This window comes from Lissotriton vulgaris, chromosome 12 (assembly GCF_964263255.1).
Source record: "Lissotriton vulgaris chromosome 12, aLisVul1.2, whole genome shotgun sequence".
Lineage (NCBI taxonomy): Eukaryota > Metazoa > Chordata > Amphibia > Caudata > Salamandridae > Lissotriton > Lissotriton vulgaris.
Genome location: NC_141700.1, coordinates 286,104,081 through 286,122,178, shown reverse-complemented (window position 1 = coordinate 286,122,178; position 18,098 = coordinate 286,104,081). Strand labels below are relative to the sequence as shown.

General features: G+C 44.3%; 1 protein-coding gene across 2 annotated transcripts in view; it reads left to right on the top strand.

Annotated features, from left to right (window-relative positions):
* LOC147673978 (uncharacterized) overlaps nt 1–18,098 on the top strand; it is a 659,950-nt gene that overhangs the window by 543,740 nt on the left and 98,112 nt on the right. For both annotated transcript variants that reach the window (XM_086945060.1, XM_086945061.1), the window contains 2 exons: nt 115–203; nt 10,002–10,144. In XM_086945060.1, the coding sequence (XP_086801186.1) occupies nt 115–203; nt 10,002–10,144 (232 nt within the window). The remainder of the gene's footprint in view (nt 1–114; nt 204–10,001; nt 10,145–18,098) is intronic.

Here is an 18,098-nt window from a genome sequence, read left to right as displayed (position 1 = left end):
ATGCTCTTGTTTTAGGATTTCGATGTCCATTGCCATTTACTAAGAAAACCTTTTCTTTTTTTACATGGCATTCTCTGATTAGATTTTGTCAATCTTGCTTTCGTTTCTCCACAGCTCTCATCTGTCCACTCGGCCAAGAGCATCTTGCACCAGCTCACCGCAGCCCTGGCGGTCGCAGAAGAAGCTTTGTGTTTTGAGCACAGGTAAGCTGTGGGCCAAACAGAAAAAAATCTCTCCTTGCAGATCAATCATACTAGTTGAATGCTAACAATGATTACAAAAGATTTAACATTCCTTTACTTTTGTCATTGTTGTCTGACAACCTTTTTACTGTACCAGTGATACCTGTAAACCGTTCCTTCAATCTTACTCTGTTCTGATTTCTCGGTACCTCATATGCCATCTGTTTCTCTTCTCATTAATGCATGCAGTAGTCCGCATACAGTATCTCTCTTCAGTGTATGTAGGTCTCTCATTCCCTCTTGTTCTTCGCCTCTCCCCTTTTAAAACATGAATGTCTATTCTCCTCAGGTGACAGTGCTCCAAACTGTCCCTTTTCGGTATACAAGACATCTCTTTGTGATGTCTTAGATTGATGAGCCAGTGACTGTTGCTAGTCAATGCACCTGAAGTTTATTTAGGGGCTGTAAGCCCAGCTATTTTTGTTAGGGGTATGCAAGAATACTACTAGCCTGGCTCTCTTCCCTCTTTAAGGTAAATTATCAGACTTAGCAATCCCCCAAGGGGCTCTCACTCAACAAACACTGCTCAAAGAGGTTGTTTTCTCAAGGGAGAATTCAGGGACCCAGCCTTGTCATTGTCAAAGCCAATTTCAATTCTGAAACATATGAAGTTGGTGTTTCGATGCAATCCCACAGGGCATGTTCGATATTTTTAGGGAAGGCCTGCAACCTTCAGTGCCACTCTCCAGGAAGTCAGCATGATCCTTTAAGACTGGTTGATCATGATCAAGGAGCCAAATTCCCTCCTGTGCCCCACTCAAAGACGTCCATACATTGGGGCTATTTCAAGGTAGTGTTCAAGGTCTTTCCTCTGCTTCTTTATCATCCCAAATGGAAGATGGCACATGCAGGTCCTGCAGAGGAACATCAGATCCTGGATGTCCCACCATCAGGGATGTACCTCCGCCTTCATTCAGATCTCTTGGGATGAGATACAGGATTTGCTTTTGTAACTAATGGACCCCACTCTCCCTCTCAGAGTGTCTCTTCTGAGTTGGGTGGCCATTTGGGAAAATTGGAGATCAGAGGCCTCTATTTTCTGACAGAGAGTGCTTAGAAGAACCCATCAGTTATGTTGATTATTTAATGTAGTCGCACATGAGGGAAGGAGACAGATGTAGAGTATATGTTGGTTCAGTTGAAGCTGTGACATTTGAGGTGAAAGTTGGTGAGGTGATGGGCCATGTATCTGGGCATAACCAAAAGTAAAAGTTAAGGGGTAAAGGCAGGAAATACAAATTGGACGGTAAAAGTGGAGGGAAAGGAATATTGTAGGAAAAGCACAGATACTAGTTGCGTTGTGACAGGGTAGCACTGAGTCAGTATACGTTTGATGGCTAAGTGTATATGGGGATGTTATTGATCAGTGTTGCCCATACTGGGTCGCGATCCAATGGTGGGTCACAAGCCAATTTTGGTAGATAGTGCAAGCAATAAATAAACATATCTTAAAATTCTGTACTTATCTTGTCACATTTGCTGCTCTTCAGTGACAGATGTCAAATGCCAGGCATTGTCTTCTGACAAATTGCTGCTTATTATTTAAGATGGGACTTAATGTTTACAAACTTCTTTCACTTTGCTGTCAGAGAAAGAAAAGCAAAGTGAGTTATGTGACCATCTTGCTGGGGTGTAAATAGTGTGAAAGCAAATGCTGCAGGATTTCATTTTTTATAACTCACATCGAAATATACATAGCTGTAAATGAACTGTACCACATTTAGCAGTTAGGAAAGCAAAAATTAAGCACTTTTTTCCTAATTCTGAACATGATGGAAACAAAAAGTTTAATAAGATCAAAACAAAATAAAACACTACTTTATGAAGGATTCACACATTATAAATATTCACTGAATCCCAATTGCCCTACATTTTCATTTGTGTGCCATATTTTTTTTGTCAGTAAAACTGTATGTCTCTGCAGATTTAGTGTCCGTTTCCAAAGAAAATGAGCTGTTTGTAAACCACAGTGCACTACTAAGCAATGCTTTAGTTATATTAAAAAATCGCCTGGCTCATGTTCATTAAAGCTAGGTGGGTTGTAAAGTTTGCCGTTATAAACATTGGGCTGTGGTTCTAAAAATGTTGGGAAGCCATGGCATAGATAATGGTAGTAGTGTTGCTGGTGAGTACATTGGTTACAATCAGGTTGTTCTGCATGATTTGGGGGGCAATTTATTTATTTATTTATTGCACTTATAAAGCGCGCTATCACCTCAAGAGGCAGTGGCAAAAAGCAGAGAGGAAGGGCAGTTGGAGGCGGCTGAGGATTAAGACACGCGTGGAAACAGCCAAGTTTTTGGCTGCCTTCTGAAAACAGGCAGATCATCAATATGCCTGAGTTCCATGGGCAAGGAATTCCACAGCTTAGCCGCAGCCACCCTAAATGATCTGCCTCCAGCTCTAGATCTTTTAAACCTGGGTACAGCCACCACCCTGGCCAGGGAGATGTGCAGAATACGGGCTGGTACATACCATGAAAACATCCGCTGGAGGCACACCGGCCCCAACCCACGAAGGGCTTTGAAGGTCAAACACAAGGACTTAAAGGTCACCCTCTCCCTCACTGGGAGCCAGTGTAGCTGCGCCAAAGCCATAGCAGAAGAGGATCTCGGGGGCCAACCTAAGGCCAGTTTGGCAGCTGCAGACTGAAGTCTCTGAAGCCTATCCAAAAGATAGCTCTGGGACTCCAGCAAAAGGGCGTTGCAGTAATCTAACCTGCTTAGCACAGTGCAGCGTACCACCTCTATCCGTGCCGTAGGTGGTAACAAGGGCAGGATTTTTCTCAGAGGGCGAATGATTGCCATACAGCTGGCTACCACCTTAGAGACCTGCGCCTCCAAGGAAAAGGTCGCTGTTGAACATGACCCCCAGGTTTCGAACTGCCCTCACCGGCAAAGCCAATGAGGTGAAGTCCTTCGGCCAGAAGTTGTCAGGTAAGGAAGGACTTATTCTAGGCCGAGGGCAATAAAGCACCTCGGTCTTCCCAGAGTTAAATTGCAGTGAGTTAGCTTCCAGCCATTCTGCAGTTGCTCGCATACAGCTGTGGAATTCCTCCAAGGGGGTAAAGTCATCCCCCTCCAAGGACAGAATCAGCTGTGTGTCATCTGCGTAGTTGACAATTTCGATCTTAAAATGTTTGATGACCGCTATTAAGGGCTTCATATAGATGTTGAAAAGAACTGGGCTAACTGCCGAGCCCTGTGGAACACCATGCGAGACATTGGAGAAGGCAGATTGAAAGGGTGGAAGGGATACAGCCTGTCCCCTGCCTTGAAGAAAGGACTCGAACCATCGTAGGGCATTCCCCACAACTCCAACATCTCTCAGCCTGCCCAGCAGAATATCATGGTTCACCGTGTCGAAGGCAGCAGACAGGTCAAGCAGGATCAAAACCCCTGCCTGTCCCCTGTCTGCCCGCCAACGAAGCTCGTCCAGTACGGTCACCAGGGCCGTCTCGGTGCCATGAGCTGGACGAAAGCCAAATTGTGTTTCGTCCAAGAGCTTGTGCCATTCGAGATGTTTAGAGAGGGTACCTGCCACTACCCGCTCTACAATCTTAGCTGGATAGGGTAGAAGTGAAATCGGCCTAAAGTTCTTAAGAGAGTCTGGGTCAAGGGAGGGCTTTTTTAGTAAGGGGGGTCACTATTGGCTGTTTCCATTGCGGTGGAACCCTGCCCGTGGCAAGAGACTGGTTACAAACTCGCCTGAGCGTCGGGAAGAGCTCCAGCTCATATTCCTTCCAGATTTTTCATGGAATCGGGTCCAGCGGGGACCCAGATGTTATACCAAGGGCCACTTCCCTAAACTCTTCCGCTGACATCTGTGCAAATTCTGCAAGGGGCTCAGCTCCTTCCAATGCAAGCCGAATATCAGGCATCAGCAGGCTGCTACCGTCAGTAGTTACCAATGAAGGTTCAGACCTCACTCCCAATTCATCAATAATCAATTTAATTTTGTCCTGAAAAAATCTAGCTAGCAGAGCTCCTGTGAAGGAGGGAAATCGTTCCTCACACACTCTGGACTGATAAGATTATTCAGGATATTAAAAATACTGCAGGAGCTATGTGGGGCCTCAAGCATCATCCTCGAGAAATTATCCACCTTAGCTCTATGAATCTCCTTCTTGTATTCCCCTCGCTTGATTTTCCAGTTCAGCTTATCCCTATCCAAGTATGCATGCCTCCACTTTCTCTCTGCCTGTCTACATTCCTGCCACAGTTTTTTAAGGCTATCTGTAAACCAGACTGCGGAGGGTCTGCCCCTGCTCAAATGGTGTTTAAAAGGAGCAGAGGCATCCAATACTGCAGTGAACTTTGCGCAGAGGGCCGGATAATTCACCTCTGCCTGTAAGGCAGGAGAGAAGCCTTCCTCAACCATAAATGTCGGTAATGCATCCTTCTTCCGAGCAAGAGGGGTTGTTACATTTTTGCAAGAAAGCATCTATATTGTCCGTTTTTGACTTTTGACTTTCCCCCAAATGCTCCTAAATTTTGACTACAGTTGCAATTGCCTTAACAGTGGAGGCTTTGTTTTGTTCATAGATCAACTTACAACCTGCACCCTGTACTCTGTCTGAATGTATTATTGTATTCAAAGCAAATAAAAATCTTTGAAATTAAAAGAAGTATCTATAGGAACCTGTTCTCTGTCCTTCCTTGGATTATGATCTTTCTGGTAAATACTCTATTTGCCCTGTTACTTCTCTAATCATTGTAATGGCTTCTTTTACATCTAAGAAGGTCCCATGTTAGAAATCCAGCACACTGTCTCAGACAATATGGTTTGCACTCCACTTCTGAGGGCACGAAAAGAAAAACATTCAAGAAATTGTCATAAGTGTGCGTGGTGACAATTATATGTAGCTACTCTCCGACACCTTTTAAGTCCTACAGAGTAAGCGTGGAGCCGCACAGCGCCACCTAATGGAACACAAGAGCATTGCTGACGAATCCCATGTATCCTTTGAGGTACATGGTTATATTCTAAGGTGAAGAATCTACAGTTAGATAAGGTATGCCACAAAAGGAGTATTACTGAACCTTTTCTTTGCTGCCTTGTCTGCCTTCATGTCTCTCCCTGGTCAGCACTCTATTTTTAGGTCAGCTTTTGTGGTGTTTTCTCACAGGTCTGCTTTATTGGTTTTCTCCCACTCCTTTGGCAATGGGATTTGAGTTTGGTGTTAACCTTGCTTATGGCTTCACCAATTGACCCAACACAATATGTACTTAGTTTGTTTGTTAGCTTTCTATCCTTCTTTCCTCTTTCTCACTCCACTAAGGTGGAGGAGAACTTCCATAGACTGGACCTCAGGCGTGCTTGATCTTACTGCAGTGACTGCACAAGACAGGACACAGTTGATGATATGTTTTTCACTGGATTTGTTGGACTCAAGAAATGCCAGTCAGTCACCATATGTGCAATTTAACATTGAGACTCTTTGTGTTTAAAGATCTGTTTATGCTTTGGCCAAAAAAGATCCTCTGTAAGAAATTGGGTTATTAGTTGAGAAGGATGAGAGCTCGGCTCAGATAATAAACCTAATCCTGGTCAAGGTGAACCACAAAGGACACTGAATAAACCTGTGATTAGCCCTCTGGTAGCTTGGCAGAAGCAGTCCGTTTTAACTTCGAGGCAATTTTTAAAGTATTTACGCAGCTCTCAAACAGTAATAACCTAAAAAGGCAAGATTCATTCTAAACAAATAAAAAGCAAATAGAAGATACTTCAGTCAATAAAATAACACCAAAATGATCACTACAACTGTAATATCAGTTTTCTAAGTTTAAAGACAAATAGCACCAGAAAGGTGTAAAGCACAAGCTGGTGGCATTTGATTGTGCCAGACTGGGACAAAGTCACAAGTTCAGGCCTCACTTAATGGAGCACCTGCCAGGTATGGAACCAGGTGCAGCCTACTGGAAGTTGTACCTTTTGCACTTGCTGCTGGAGCTGCATGGTGCTGTGATGCAAGACTCTGCTATGAGCTGTGTCGAGTCCTTGAGGCTGCTATGAAGAGCTGCAAGGTGCTAGGATACAAGATCCTGTATCAGTTTGTGCTGCAAAGCGTCACCTCTGGTGAATCAGTCGATCAGGAACTGCAAGGTACTGCACTTCAAGGTCCTACATCAGTTTGCACCATGCTACGTCAGACCTGGTGAAAAACCTTCATTTGCACAGGGATAGGTTTACTCTGACTCCAGTCAATGGCCCATTACATTTGGGGAAGCTCGAGGGTTAGGGCAGAACTCACTTCCACAGAGGCAACCAGTTCAGGTCTGGTCAGCTGGGAAGGAGAGACCGCCTCTGGAAGCTTGTTGTGTACCTGTAGCACAAACATGTCGGCAAACTGTCCCTGGGAGTATTTTCTAGGGATCCTGAGTTCAAGGCAAGCAGGTGCATTCTTAATTATTCAGACAGAAGGGCAGTGCATCTGAATCTTCCATAGGTTCACGAGTGTTCTGATGAGAAAGAATCAGGGTGCCACTTTTATGTCCAGTTCCTGCCTTTGTGATGGGGTCCCTCTTTTTGTCTACCCTTAAACTGGCTCGGGTTAGTTCTTCCCCTGGGTTTGACTCCAAACTGTCTAAGTGGTCATAGGGCAGGACAGCCCAGGTGTGAGAAGCAATTGCGAGTGGCTGGACAGGCAGCTACAGAAGTCAGGCCATCCTGCTCAGAAGGGGAACACTGCCCCATACCCAAGGCCCTTATGTCCCCAGTCTGGAAGGAATGCACATTATACCACAGACGAGCCATTAAAAGTCCTGTGACACCGGCAGAAAGGCACTTTTGGTTTAGTCAGAAAATGCCAACTCGCTAAAAGTGGCATTTTCAGATAAGCAATTTAAAATCTGAGAGGATTTTGAATTAAAATTCAAATACGTGGAAGGAGTAGATCTCTATCAGCTCCCAAACTGGTGTTATCACTTATGAGGTGTACAAAGGTAAACATGAGTTCATCTATAGGAGAGATAGCCTTGCTACAGTGACAAACAACTCTAGGCATTTTTTCACTGCCAGGATATGTAAAACTTAAGTACACATGCACTACTTTTTAAATACTATGCACCCTGCCCTATGAGCCTTTGGAAGGACTTGTAAGTATTGAAAAGGAAGGTTTTGACCTAGCAATTGTTTATTTTGCCAGATTGAAATGGTAGTTGCAGGCTGCAGTGGCAGCAGGAGACTTGTTTTCGAGTGCTACTTACTGGGCGGCACAATAAGTGCTGCATGCCACTTGTAGCATTTACTTTACAGGCCTTGAGTATATATAGTACCTTATACTAGGGACTTATCAGTACATTAACTTTGCCAGTCGGTGCATTCCAATGTTACCATGTTTTAAAGGAAAGAGCGCATGTACTTTATTGCTTGTTAGCAAGGGTAAAGTGCACAGACTCTAAATTCTAACGAAAACAGGTTCAGCAAAAATACAGTAGTGGTGTAGGCAAAATGTCTGGGAGAAAATCACACTATGGGTGTCCTGTCTAACCTTCTCCAACTAGCATTCCTTAAACCCTCACTGAAGGTAACGGCAGCTTTTACTGCTCTTCCCAGGGGTGTCCTGTTGGCTGAAATTTGCAGCCACTTGATCTTTGTTGCACACCTGTGCAGAAAACTACTGTCTTGTGGCTCACACAGTGATGACGTTTTCTGAAGCTGCTATTTGCATAACTTGGCACTATCTGGTGGCACTAGAGAGCTGTTGATCGGAAAAATAGTTCTGGATTCAGTCTCTCTCCTGAAAGAGAAATTGAAGCACAGACCGCAATGTAGGCATGCTGTTTTTACTGTTTTCTGGTGTCGCACAACATGATGATATTTGTGAGCTTCATACAGCTTTGCAAAAACATTGTGTTGAAGCTTTCTAGGACTTCCATCTACAAATCAGTAAATAGAAGACAGTGTTCACCAGAACCAATGTGAAAAAATTATGTATCCTTTCTGATGGATACTTGTAACTACAAATTCTTCATCTTTTGAATTTCCGAGGTGCCAGCCTGGATCCAAAAACATTTCTGGCAATAGCTTCTATGCAATGGCAGGTGGCACCTCCAAACTCAGTGGCACTGTTCTGCCTCCGGAAGTACAGACATGGAGCTGAGTAGTTGTTCCACCACTGACTTCACTTCCTCTTTTTCCATCCATTACGTTTAATATCGAGAGCTCCACTCCCAACTTTTTCTAGATATTTTACAAAATTCCAAATTATTATTTTTTGTAGTGTGCTTGGGAAATGTTCTCTCAGAGAACTACAGATAATAAACCATCCAGTATCTAAAGGTCACAAAAGATCTTTGGGGCTCGGGTACCATGCAGAACTGGAAACCCTGTGAAAATGCTCCCTAATGCACTGTAAGGCTATCGGGGAGTGCAAAAGCTGTATGTCGCCAAACATAGAAAGTAAGATCAGTCCCACTCAAATTCCAGGGTTTGCTCCTGTTGTTGATCCATGTCACTGTCCTTGAATAGTCAAGGCTGAGGTCAAAAGACAAGTCAAAATGAAAGAAGAAGCCACCCAAGTGGAAATCCACTCCTCACCAGTCCAGAGAAATCATACTGACTCCAGTAGTGGTCTCCAACTCGGAGCCGATTGGAACTGATGGGGCTAAATTTCCCCAGCCAATGTAGACCTTGCTGCAGATTGAAGTCTTCAAGGAGTTTATACGTCATGCTGGCAAGATTTGCCAGGCTTCAATCAGGCTGCTGCTGGATTGGCCTTCCCATAGCTTGTTCAAGGTTCTTGGCCTCTGCCCACGCCTCAACACCCTTATAGCATGCCACGCTACTTCTTGCCAGTTCGGCTCTGACTTCGACTGCAGAAGTGCCTGTTCCAGACCCAGCTCCAATTCTGGTGTCTGATCCTGAAACTAGTTCAGCTAGATCTTGGCCTATGTCATGCTTCCTATCAAATCACTAAAACCCTTGTTGTCTGGAAGGATTAGAATTACCATGACTAACTGTTTTTCTTTTAGACTGGTCAATTTGAGAATTGTGAATTCATTCAAATTCACTTCAATATTTAGTAATTAATTTAAGAAAATATTAACATGTTTTTTCTTTAATTAATTTGTTTTCAGAAATGAAATATGAGTATTGAACATTGTTTCGGGGATCTCGCATTTACATTGAAATATTCTTTATTAATAAAATCATAGTAAATACCGTTAGTGGAGACCTGGCATTATAAATGAATTTTATCTTGTCTCCTTTTTCTGCCGGTCTTATCTGCTTTACTCCCCACATTTTGGTACTTGCCTTTACTATGCCTCTCCCCTCGCTTCAGATTTCTTCTGCTCAGTTTCCAGCTTGACTCTTACTTTAATTCTCTTCTCTCCATCTTCAGTGCATGAATGTCTCACCTTCTTGCTCTATGTCCCGGTCGATCATATGGTCACTCTAACTCAAGCTTTTTATCTTTGTGGTTATTCTCCTTCAAAGAGATTAATCTTGGTTTCTTTATGACCTGTTTTCCTTCACATAATTCCCTTTTCTGCTTCTTTTCCCCGATCTCCTTTTGCAATTTATGTTCTCCTTTGTCTATAATCCTATTTGTGACCTTAACCCTACTCGTCCTCCAAGTTTCTCAATTAATCAGTCTCTCATCCAACTTGTCTGATTCTTAGACTCATTCCTTCCCTAATCACATTTTACTGTATTTTTGGTATGTCTCTTAATTTCCCTTTGGTGTCCACCTGAGGCCTCTTGGAACAGGTTCCTGAAAATTGTTACCTATTCTTTGCATTTGGGTCATTTCAGAGACCTTCACTGGGGCAACGTTCTGGTGAAAAAAACATCTGTCAGCACAATAAAGTTCAAGCTTAATGGTTCAACTCTTCAGATTCCAACTCAGAAAATTGAAGTGAACATCATAGACTACACACTATCGCGGCTGGAAAAAGGTAACTGGATGACCAATGTACTATAAAAGAAAGATGAAATAGAGTATATTATGACTTACATTTATTTTGTTGTCAGAGAACATCTATTTGACCAAATGTTGAGCCTCAGAACTTTTAACTTAATATTTTCTGCACAAGCAGACATAATTCCAATACTGATAGACAAATCTCTGAAAGCAAGATTTTCATAGTTTTTGTACTTTACGTTCTGTGAAATAGGCTGTTTTAACATCAACTCCACTAAAGATTGGAGGGATGCGCTATTATTTGAAAAGGGAACCGGGTCTCAAAGCAAATACACTAATAAAAGAAATCCCTTTTCTCGACATTAATTCACTGACTCATACTATCCATACAAGATAACTTCTATTTTCAAGGTACAACCTTTCTTGCCGGTTAGCAGGAATGTGCGAACACTGTATCATGTAAAAAAAGTCTAATTTATTATATTTAAAATTACAATATACCATGTACAATATTGTATTATACTGGATACCTTATTCGAGGGCTTCAATATTCTTAAATTCAAGCATGTTTTCGATCATTTTAGACTATGTAATGAAAGTAAATGGAAGTATTTTTCCTTTTAGAATGGTCCGACAAAGAAAATTGTACTCTTATGATGACTCATTTAAGAAAAGCGTAGAAGGAGAAAATAGTTTCCCTGTTTTTTGGGTTTGTAAAATATTATTTTGGGGGGTTTTGTAAAAAATGCCCCTTCCTATACTAAAGAATTTTGAATAATTTTCTAATGTAGAGCAAGAAAAGTCCTAGGACTTGTTAATTTAAGAACAGGGACCATAAATAGAAAATGATTGAAAACGCACTTTGAGCCCTCAAATAAGGCTTTTGTTTATGGATAATGAATGAGTGGGACACCGCATTGTGTGTAACAAACCTAGTATGAAGGAATGAATGAATGGATAATAGGTACAATATGATTATGAATGGAGATTGGACTAGTTATAGAAATGGGGAAAAAACTGAACCTGGCTATGTAAATTGTGTTATCTACTATACTGGATTTAATAGGTGTAAACATTAATTCTTTGTTTTATCTATATTCATGTCTCTTAGTATAATTGTTTGTCCTGAAGAAGGTGGAGAGGCTCAATAAATAAACCACCAAAACGATGTGTCCACAACTTGAGCCATTGTTTTGACTTTGATGTAACTTGGGAAATAATATATTCATCATTTTTTTTAATTTTTATTGGGGTACCAAGCACAGAAAACAACCATATACAATAATCATCAACAGAAAAATCAAAAACTGTGGTTAGTTCCCCAAACATTTTTCATGATTTTTCTCCCCCCACCCCGGCGGATCTATCCTTCCCCCAGCGAACCGATTCATCAAAAACAAGGAGAAAACTAAGAAAGAATTAAAAAAAAAGTAAGAGTAAGATAATAGCATGTTACAACAATACAATAAGTGGACACATGGAAAAAAAGAAAATATAAATGTGTCTTTGCCTAGCGATTTAGCCAATTAGACATAGGCAACCAGAGCTTCTCTCCTTTCTCTCTAGCCCACCTTCCTCTCCTCTTCACTACCGCCATTTCCATACAGACATGAATTTACTGAGCCAAACATATTCAGTCGGGGGTGACATCTAGCCAAACGGTGGCTATACATAAACGATAAACCGCCATAGCAACAAAAACAAATTTCTTGTGATTTTCATCCATCACTTGATCAGAAATACCCAACATGACAGTCAACGGGGTAAGTATCAAAGAAAGACCCAAGATTTCACTCAGCCTGAATTCAATTTTAGATAGTAATTGGGAAAGTTTTGTGCAGGTCGCGAACATATGAGTACTATCCGTGGCCACCTCTCTACAACGCGGACAGCTAATACCGGCAGTACCCCCCCCCCCCCCCCACCCCCACCCCACCTATGAAGTCGAGCAGGGGTGACATATAGATTGGACCAAGTTTTGAAACACTGCATTTGTAAACTGACAGATATACATGTCGTTTGGCTATAGTACAGAGAATCATCACAGTCCCCCTGCCCAGCCTGTACCTGCGCTGCCGAAATGTTTAGCTAAGTCATCACCCATTTTTTCCGTAATAATTTGGTAGATAGCCGCTGTTTGTGGACCCATATTTTTTCTGAACATTTCCAGCAAGGGGATTTGTCCCCGATTGTGACATTTCTTATCTATAAAGTCCCTAATTTGTAAAAATGTAAAGAAATCCATGTTCCCCAACCCGAACCGTTCTTTAAGAGCATCAAAAGAAAGTATACAATCCCCAGACAAAAGATCCCAAATACAATAAATCCCTTTCTCCCTCCACCTGGAACAGTAGCCGTCATTAAAAATATCTGAGTAAAGAATGGCATTGCTGCCAAAAGAGGAATATCTATGGACCCGGGAGATTCCAATCTTTTTCCTCACTGTTGTCCAGACTTTATATACATTGAGCAGAACCTTAAACTTAACCCTCTTAAAATACGCAAAATCAATCTGTCGCAATAACAAACCCCTGGCCTCTACCCCACAAAGAAGTTGAAAAATTGAGCATCCAAAGTCATCTGAATTAGCACCATTTATCAATTCAACAAAGTACTTCAGAGTGGTGGCCCAGTAATAGATCTGAAAACTAGGAACTGGCCATCCCTCCGGATCTCTCAGCAAAGTCATATATCGTAAGGCCCGTCTTGGGCGCTGCCCCGCCCATAAAAAACAAGAAATGGCTTGATCAAATTCCCGAAGCCAAACTTTACTAAATTCGAGAGGGATAGCCCAAAAATAATAAAGAATTTCAGGCAAAAAAATCATTTTGATGGCCTGATATGTGATGTCCACTATTCTAGTGGGCACCCTGTATCAGTCCAAACAACCCTTATGGTGATGGTTGTAAAGTCAACCTTATAGACCAGCTATCCTAGTGATAGCATGGACAAAGCAGTCTTAGGCTAAACTCAAGAGGGCATGTAAAGCCAGCTGTTTTACCATATGTAACCCCTTTAATACCAAATGAAAGGACACCACACAGGTTATATATAAAATATATATGTATTTATAACTAACACAACCCCTCTGAACTCTTTATGAGGTCAGAGGCACAAGCACATAACAAGATACTTAATTATCATACAATAAGTTGCACAATATACAGTAGGGCCCTAGGAGCAAGTAACACCATATACTAAAATAGTAGAATAAGAAAGACGTCACAAACAAGGAATAGGCCTAGGGCCTAGGGAATCGCTGGGGCTACGCTGTACTACCAAAAGATAGGAAGCAGGAGGCCCACGGGAGGCGTGTGCAGTGTCTTAACACACACGCAAGTTACCATAGAGTTATATTGGGAACGAAAGAAATTGAAACTAGTTCTTTTAGGACACTTCCGGATGGACTAGGAGAAAGCTACATAAAACTAGGACACTAGTATAGTTAATACCCACAGGAGCACCGGAGTACTTGCTTTACCTCACCCACAGGAATCGGGTGCATAGGTGTCAAAGTGTGTCAGGTTTCGTCGCTGAATCCTATGGAGCCTTGGAGAAAGATGCGGCAGGCGACCAGGAGAGAAGTGTCCGGTTGCATCCAAGGGCAGATCAAGGATGAAGAGTACCTGAAAGCAGAGGGGACAGAGTCTGGGTCACTAGCCAGTGACCAGGAAGGAACCAGGCGATGTTGTGAAGCAATCAGGTGATGTCGTGAAGCTTGTCTCTGCAGCCACGTGGACCAGGAGGTGTCGACGACGACCAGGAGCTGGGCACGGACTGTCCCACGAAGGATCTCGCTGTCGGCGGTGTCTGCTTCCGGATTGGAGTCAACAAGCCTTGGCAAAGGCAACCCACGCAGGAATCGAAGATGGCTTCTGGTTCAGACCAGCAAGGTCTGATGGGCTTCTCCTTTTCAGGGAAGCAAGGGCCAGCCTGGAGCAACCAGGCCAGCGGTGTAGATTCGTAGATTTGTCGTCACAGAGGCCACTAGCCAATGGGCAAGTGACCGGACGGATGCGTCGAGCACAAAAACACTAGCAGGCCCCACGTGGCACTCGTCGAGTGTGGAGGGCTGTGCGTCAGTGTAGAAGGTTCTCGGGGCTGGGGCTTCTCAATCCCCGATGCACAGCTTTGAGGGTGCCTCTGGAGCTGCACAGGTAGCAAAGTGCAGGTTTTACAAGATGGCCGGTCCCATGTCTCTCGTCGCCTCCACGGTTTTCAGCTTTCCTGTGGCTGTGGATCGGGCTCAGGGAAGTCAGGAAGTCTGGTTCTTGTCAGGCTCTGTGATCGGGCTCTGGCGGGAGCGTCGACAAAGCAAACCGCAGATCGCTGGATGGTGCCTGTTTGCACAGGGTGGTCACTCCTTGACCACAACGGAGATTCTTCAGTCTTCTATGTTCAGTAGAATGTCGAAGGTCCAGAGTTTCGTTTCAAGTTTCAGTTCAGGATAAATCTAAAGTCTCTTGACTCAGGTCCTACGTATATACCAATCTGAGGGGCTGGATTACCTGCTAGGTCCCTCCTATGGGTGGGACCAAGGAAGGGGGTGGTTACACCCCTTTCCCTTTGTCCAGTTTTGCGCCAGAGCTGGTGCTGGAGTGCTCCAGCAACTGGTTTCAACCGGACTATGCATGGGACACCTTGTGTGCCCCAGGCAGTGTCTCATTTCATTCAGCCCTCCCTGCCCCAATACACTATGGCCTGTCTTGGGTGGTGCTAGCACCTCCCAAGACAGGAAGCCTATTGTCCAAGCCTCCCTCGCAGGAAGGACTCCCAGCAGAAGGAGGTCAGACTTGTCTGTGGCAGCAGCATCCATTTTGTGATGCTGAGACTCTGGTTAACTTTAAGCGGGTTTACTTAGGAACAACATGTTTTCTCTCTCTAAAAGGGTGGAATGCTACCCCCGTCACCAGAACTGGCGAGGGGGTAGTATTTCAAAGCGTATGACACCTTACACGACATGTTTTAATAAAGCCAAACCAAAGTTAGCATTCAACCGCGAGGATTATAATGCACTTAAGAGTATATGGTATGGCTATATCATAGAACAGCTATAAGGACATGGTTCCGAAAGCTGCAGACAGGCTCAGCTCATGCTAGTGCCTCATCTCACATAAAACCAATCACTCTGCCTCCAGGATTGTCAAGGCCTGCCATAGGTGGGACTTATAGGTGTATATGCATCCATATATAAGGTTAGATACAGGAATACTATATATAAGCAAGGAGTGATTACACAACCTTGCCCCTGCTGAGTGATCAGCCAGTTGTGTCAATTTGGGTGGCCAGCCAGGGGTGGCATAATACATGCTGCAGCCCCTGGTAGGCCTTGGATGGACCTATGCCCTGGGTACCTATAGTACACTTTACAGGGGCTCATAAGGTGACCCAATATCCAATTGGAGATGTACCTAAAGTACATGGAGTCCATTTTACAGTGAGAGTAGATAACCTGGGGCCCTGATTAGCAGGATCCCAGGCCAACTAAGTCAAAAACCAGCTAAACACTAGGCAAAAAATCTGGGGTAACCATAGTCCGGTATCCACCTTCCTACACAACCGCGCCCCCCCCCCCCCACCCAGGAGATAAGGCTATCCTTGACCAGGTAAGCCTATATTGCCTAAGTGGCCATATAAGGAAGTACCTGCACTAGCATGGTTACCCCCTGTCTCATGGTCCACTAAGCAATCCCTTACCCTAAGAGTATCATAGGGTCTCCACCATAGGGAATCTCTACCTGTGGTGTATTTTGGCAAAGTAAAAGGCTGGTGTTGAGATGGAGTACTGATGTGAGGCTCCTCTAATGTAGGGCTCAGTTTCCTCCAATCATCTTCCACCATGTGTGCCTCTCTTTCCAGGACTGAGTTGCACTGTGCTCTCAGGGTCAACCTCTGGCTGCCTACAGCTGGATGATGGGTCCCTTTTGTTGGCTTACTGGAGGTACAGGTCAGGTTTGGGGCCTTTGGGTCCCAGGTTTGGCTGTACCCAACAGAGTCCATCTGGGGGAGGTTCCTAACTAAGTGTAAGGGAGATCCCGCAGGAGTTTTTGAAATTGTCACCTTGCTAGGGCTGCTAGCTTTGGTGCCCCTTATCTCCTGATGGGGGTGTTCTTGTGGACAGGGGGCCCTTTGGGGTCCACTGGCCTCCCTGACCTCTGCAGCCCTAGGCTGACTGAGGCAGGGTAGAGAGGGGCAGGTTACCTGCTCCAGACTGGGTCCCACCTTGGAAGGGTCCACTGACATCAGGGGTTCTGCCAGGCTAGGCCTGACTACCTCTGGGGCAGTTCCTTCACAATGGGGTAGGGTCAGTTCCCTGAGGAGGCTGACTCTCACCTAATGTCTGGTGGGAGGTCGACTATTCTTCCTCCCCAGTACTCTCTGTCTGAGTGGAGTGATCCATAGTTTCAGGCTTCACAACACTAAAATCTGTTTGAGTTTGAGCTGTGGCCATCACAGCCCTACCAACCTTTTCAGGAAGGAACTCTGTTTGGGTGTGGGCTGTGACCATCACAGCCCTTCCAACCTTTGTAGGAAGGAATTCTGCTTGAGCTGGGGCTGTGGCCATCACAGCCCCACTAACCTTTTCTGGGAGGCCTACCATTTTGGAATGGGTTTCTTGTTCTACACCAGCCCAGGCTGAGATCTCTAGATCATTTCCCAGTAGACAATCTACAGGCAAGTTTGTAGACACTGCCACTCTCTTTGGGCCAGTGACACCTCCCCAGCTGAGATTAACTACTGCCATGGGATGATCTTTCTGCACTCCATCAATGTTGGTCACCTGATAGGTGAACCCAGGTAAAAGTTTTCCTGAGGAGACTAGACTGTTAGTCACCATAGTGATGCTAGCCCCTGTGTCTTGATAGGCTTCAACTTTCTGACCATTGATGTGGGGCTCCTGTGTGTACTTGCCCAAAGTGTTGGGACTAGCGGTGAAGTTGGCAAACCCCATGCCATTTCCACAGACAAGAGTAGCTATGGAAGGGGACCTGGTTAGGCCAGAGTCCACATGAGTTCCCAAAGTAAACCCAGCCAAATTCTTGGGGGCACTCCCACCACCTGGGGGATTACTACTAATAGTAACAGGAGATCTGGGAGCATTACTTGGGGGAATGTTTTCCTTCTTGTTGGCCCTTGGGCAACTGCTGTCAGTCTTCCAGTGGCCAGGCTGTTTACAGACATGGCAATAAGGTTTCTTAGGGTTAGAGGAAGTGTTTTGGGACCCACCCCCACCATTGGAGTTTTGGGGCCCTGTGGAGGACTTGTCTTTTGATTTATCTCCACCTTTCTCTTGAGGCTTGGTAGAATCTTTCTTCTGGTCACCACCCTGATTTTTAGGCCTAACCTGGTTCTGACCCATTTGTCTGCCCTCTTACCCAATTCTTGTGGAGAGGTCAGGTCTGAGTCCACCAGCTGCTGGTGTAGAAGCTGGTTTTGGCAATTACTACGGATCTGCTCCCTCATAATCAAATTATACAATCCTGTAAAGTCCTGTACTTTGCTGCCCAATAACCAGCCCTCCAGAGCCTTAGTAGCACAATTTACAAAATCAGTCCAGTCCTAAGTCTGTGTCTTTTGGCTATCCCTGAACAACAACCTATATTGCTCAGTGGTTAAGCCAAACTCATCAATTCGAGCACTCTTCAGGGCTGAGTAGTTTTTATCATCCTTGTCACTAACTGTGAGGAGCTTATCTCTATCTTTTTCTGAAAAGGAGAGCCACAAAATTGCTGCCCACTGACTTTGGGGTACCTGCTGTACTTTGCAAGCCCTCTCCAAAGCAGTTATCCATTTGTGGATGTCATCCCCATCTTTGTAGGGGGGCATAATCTTACTTAGGTTTCTATTATCATCGGACCTATCTTTATCCTTGGGGATATTGCTGCCACCAGTGGAATCTAATCCACTTAACGTCTGCTCCCTTGCGAGCGCAAGCTTCTCTTTGGCCAAGGCAAGTTCTTCTCTCTCAATCCTTAGATTGACTACCC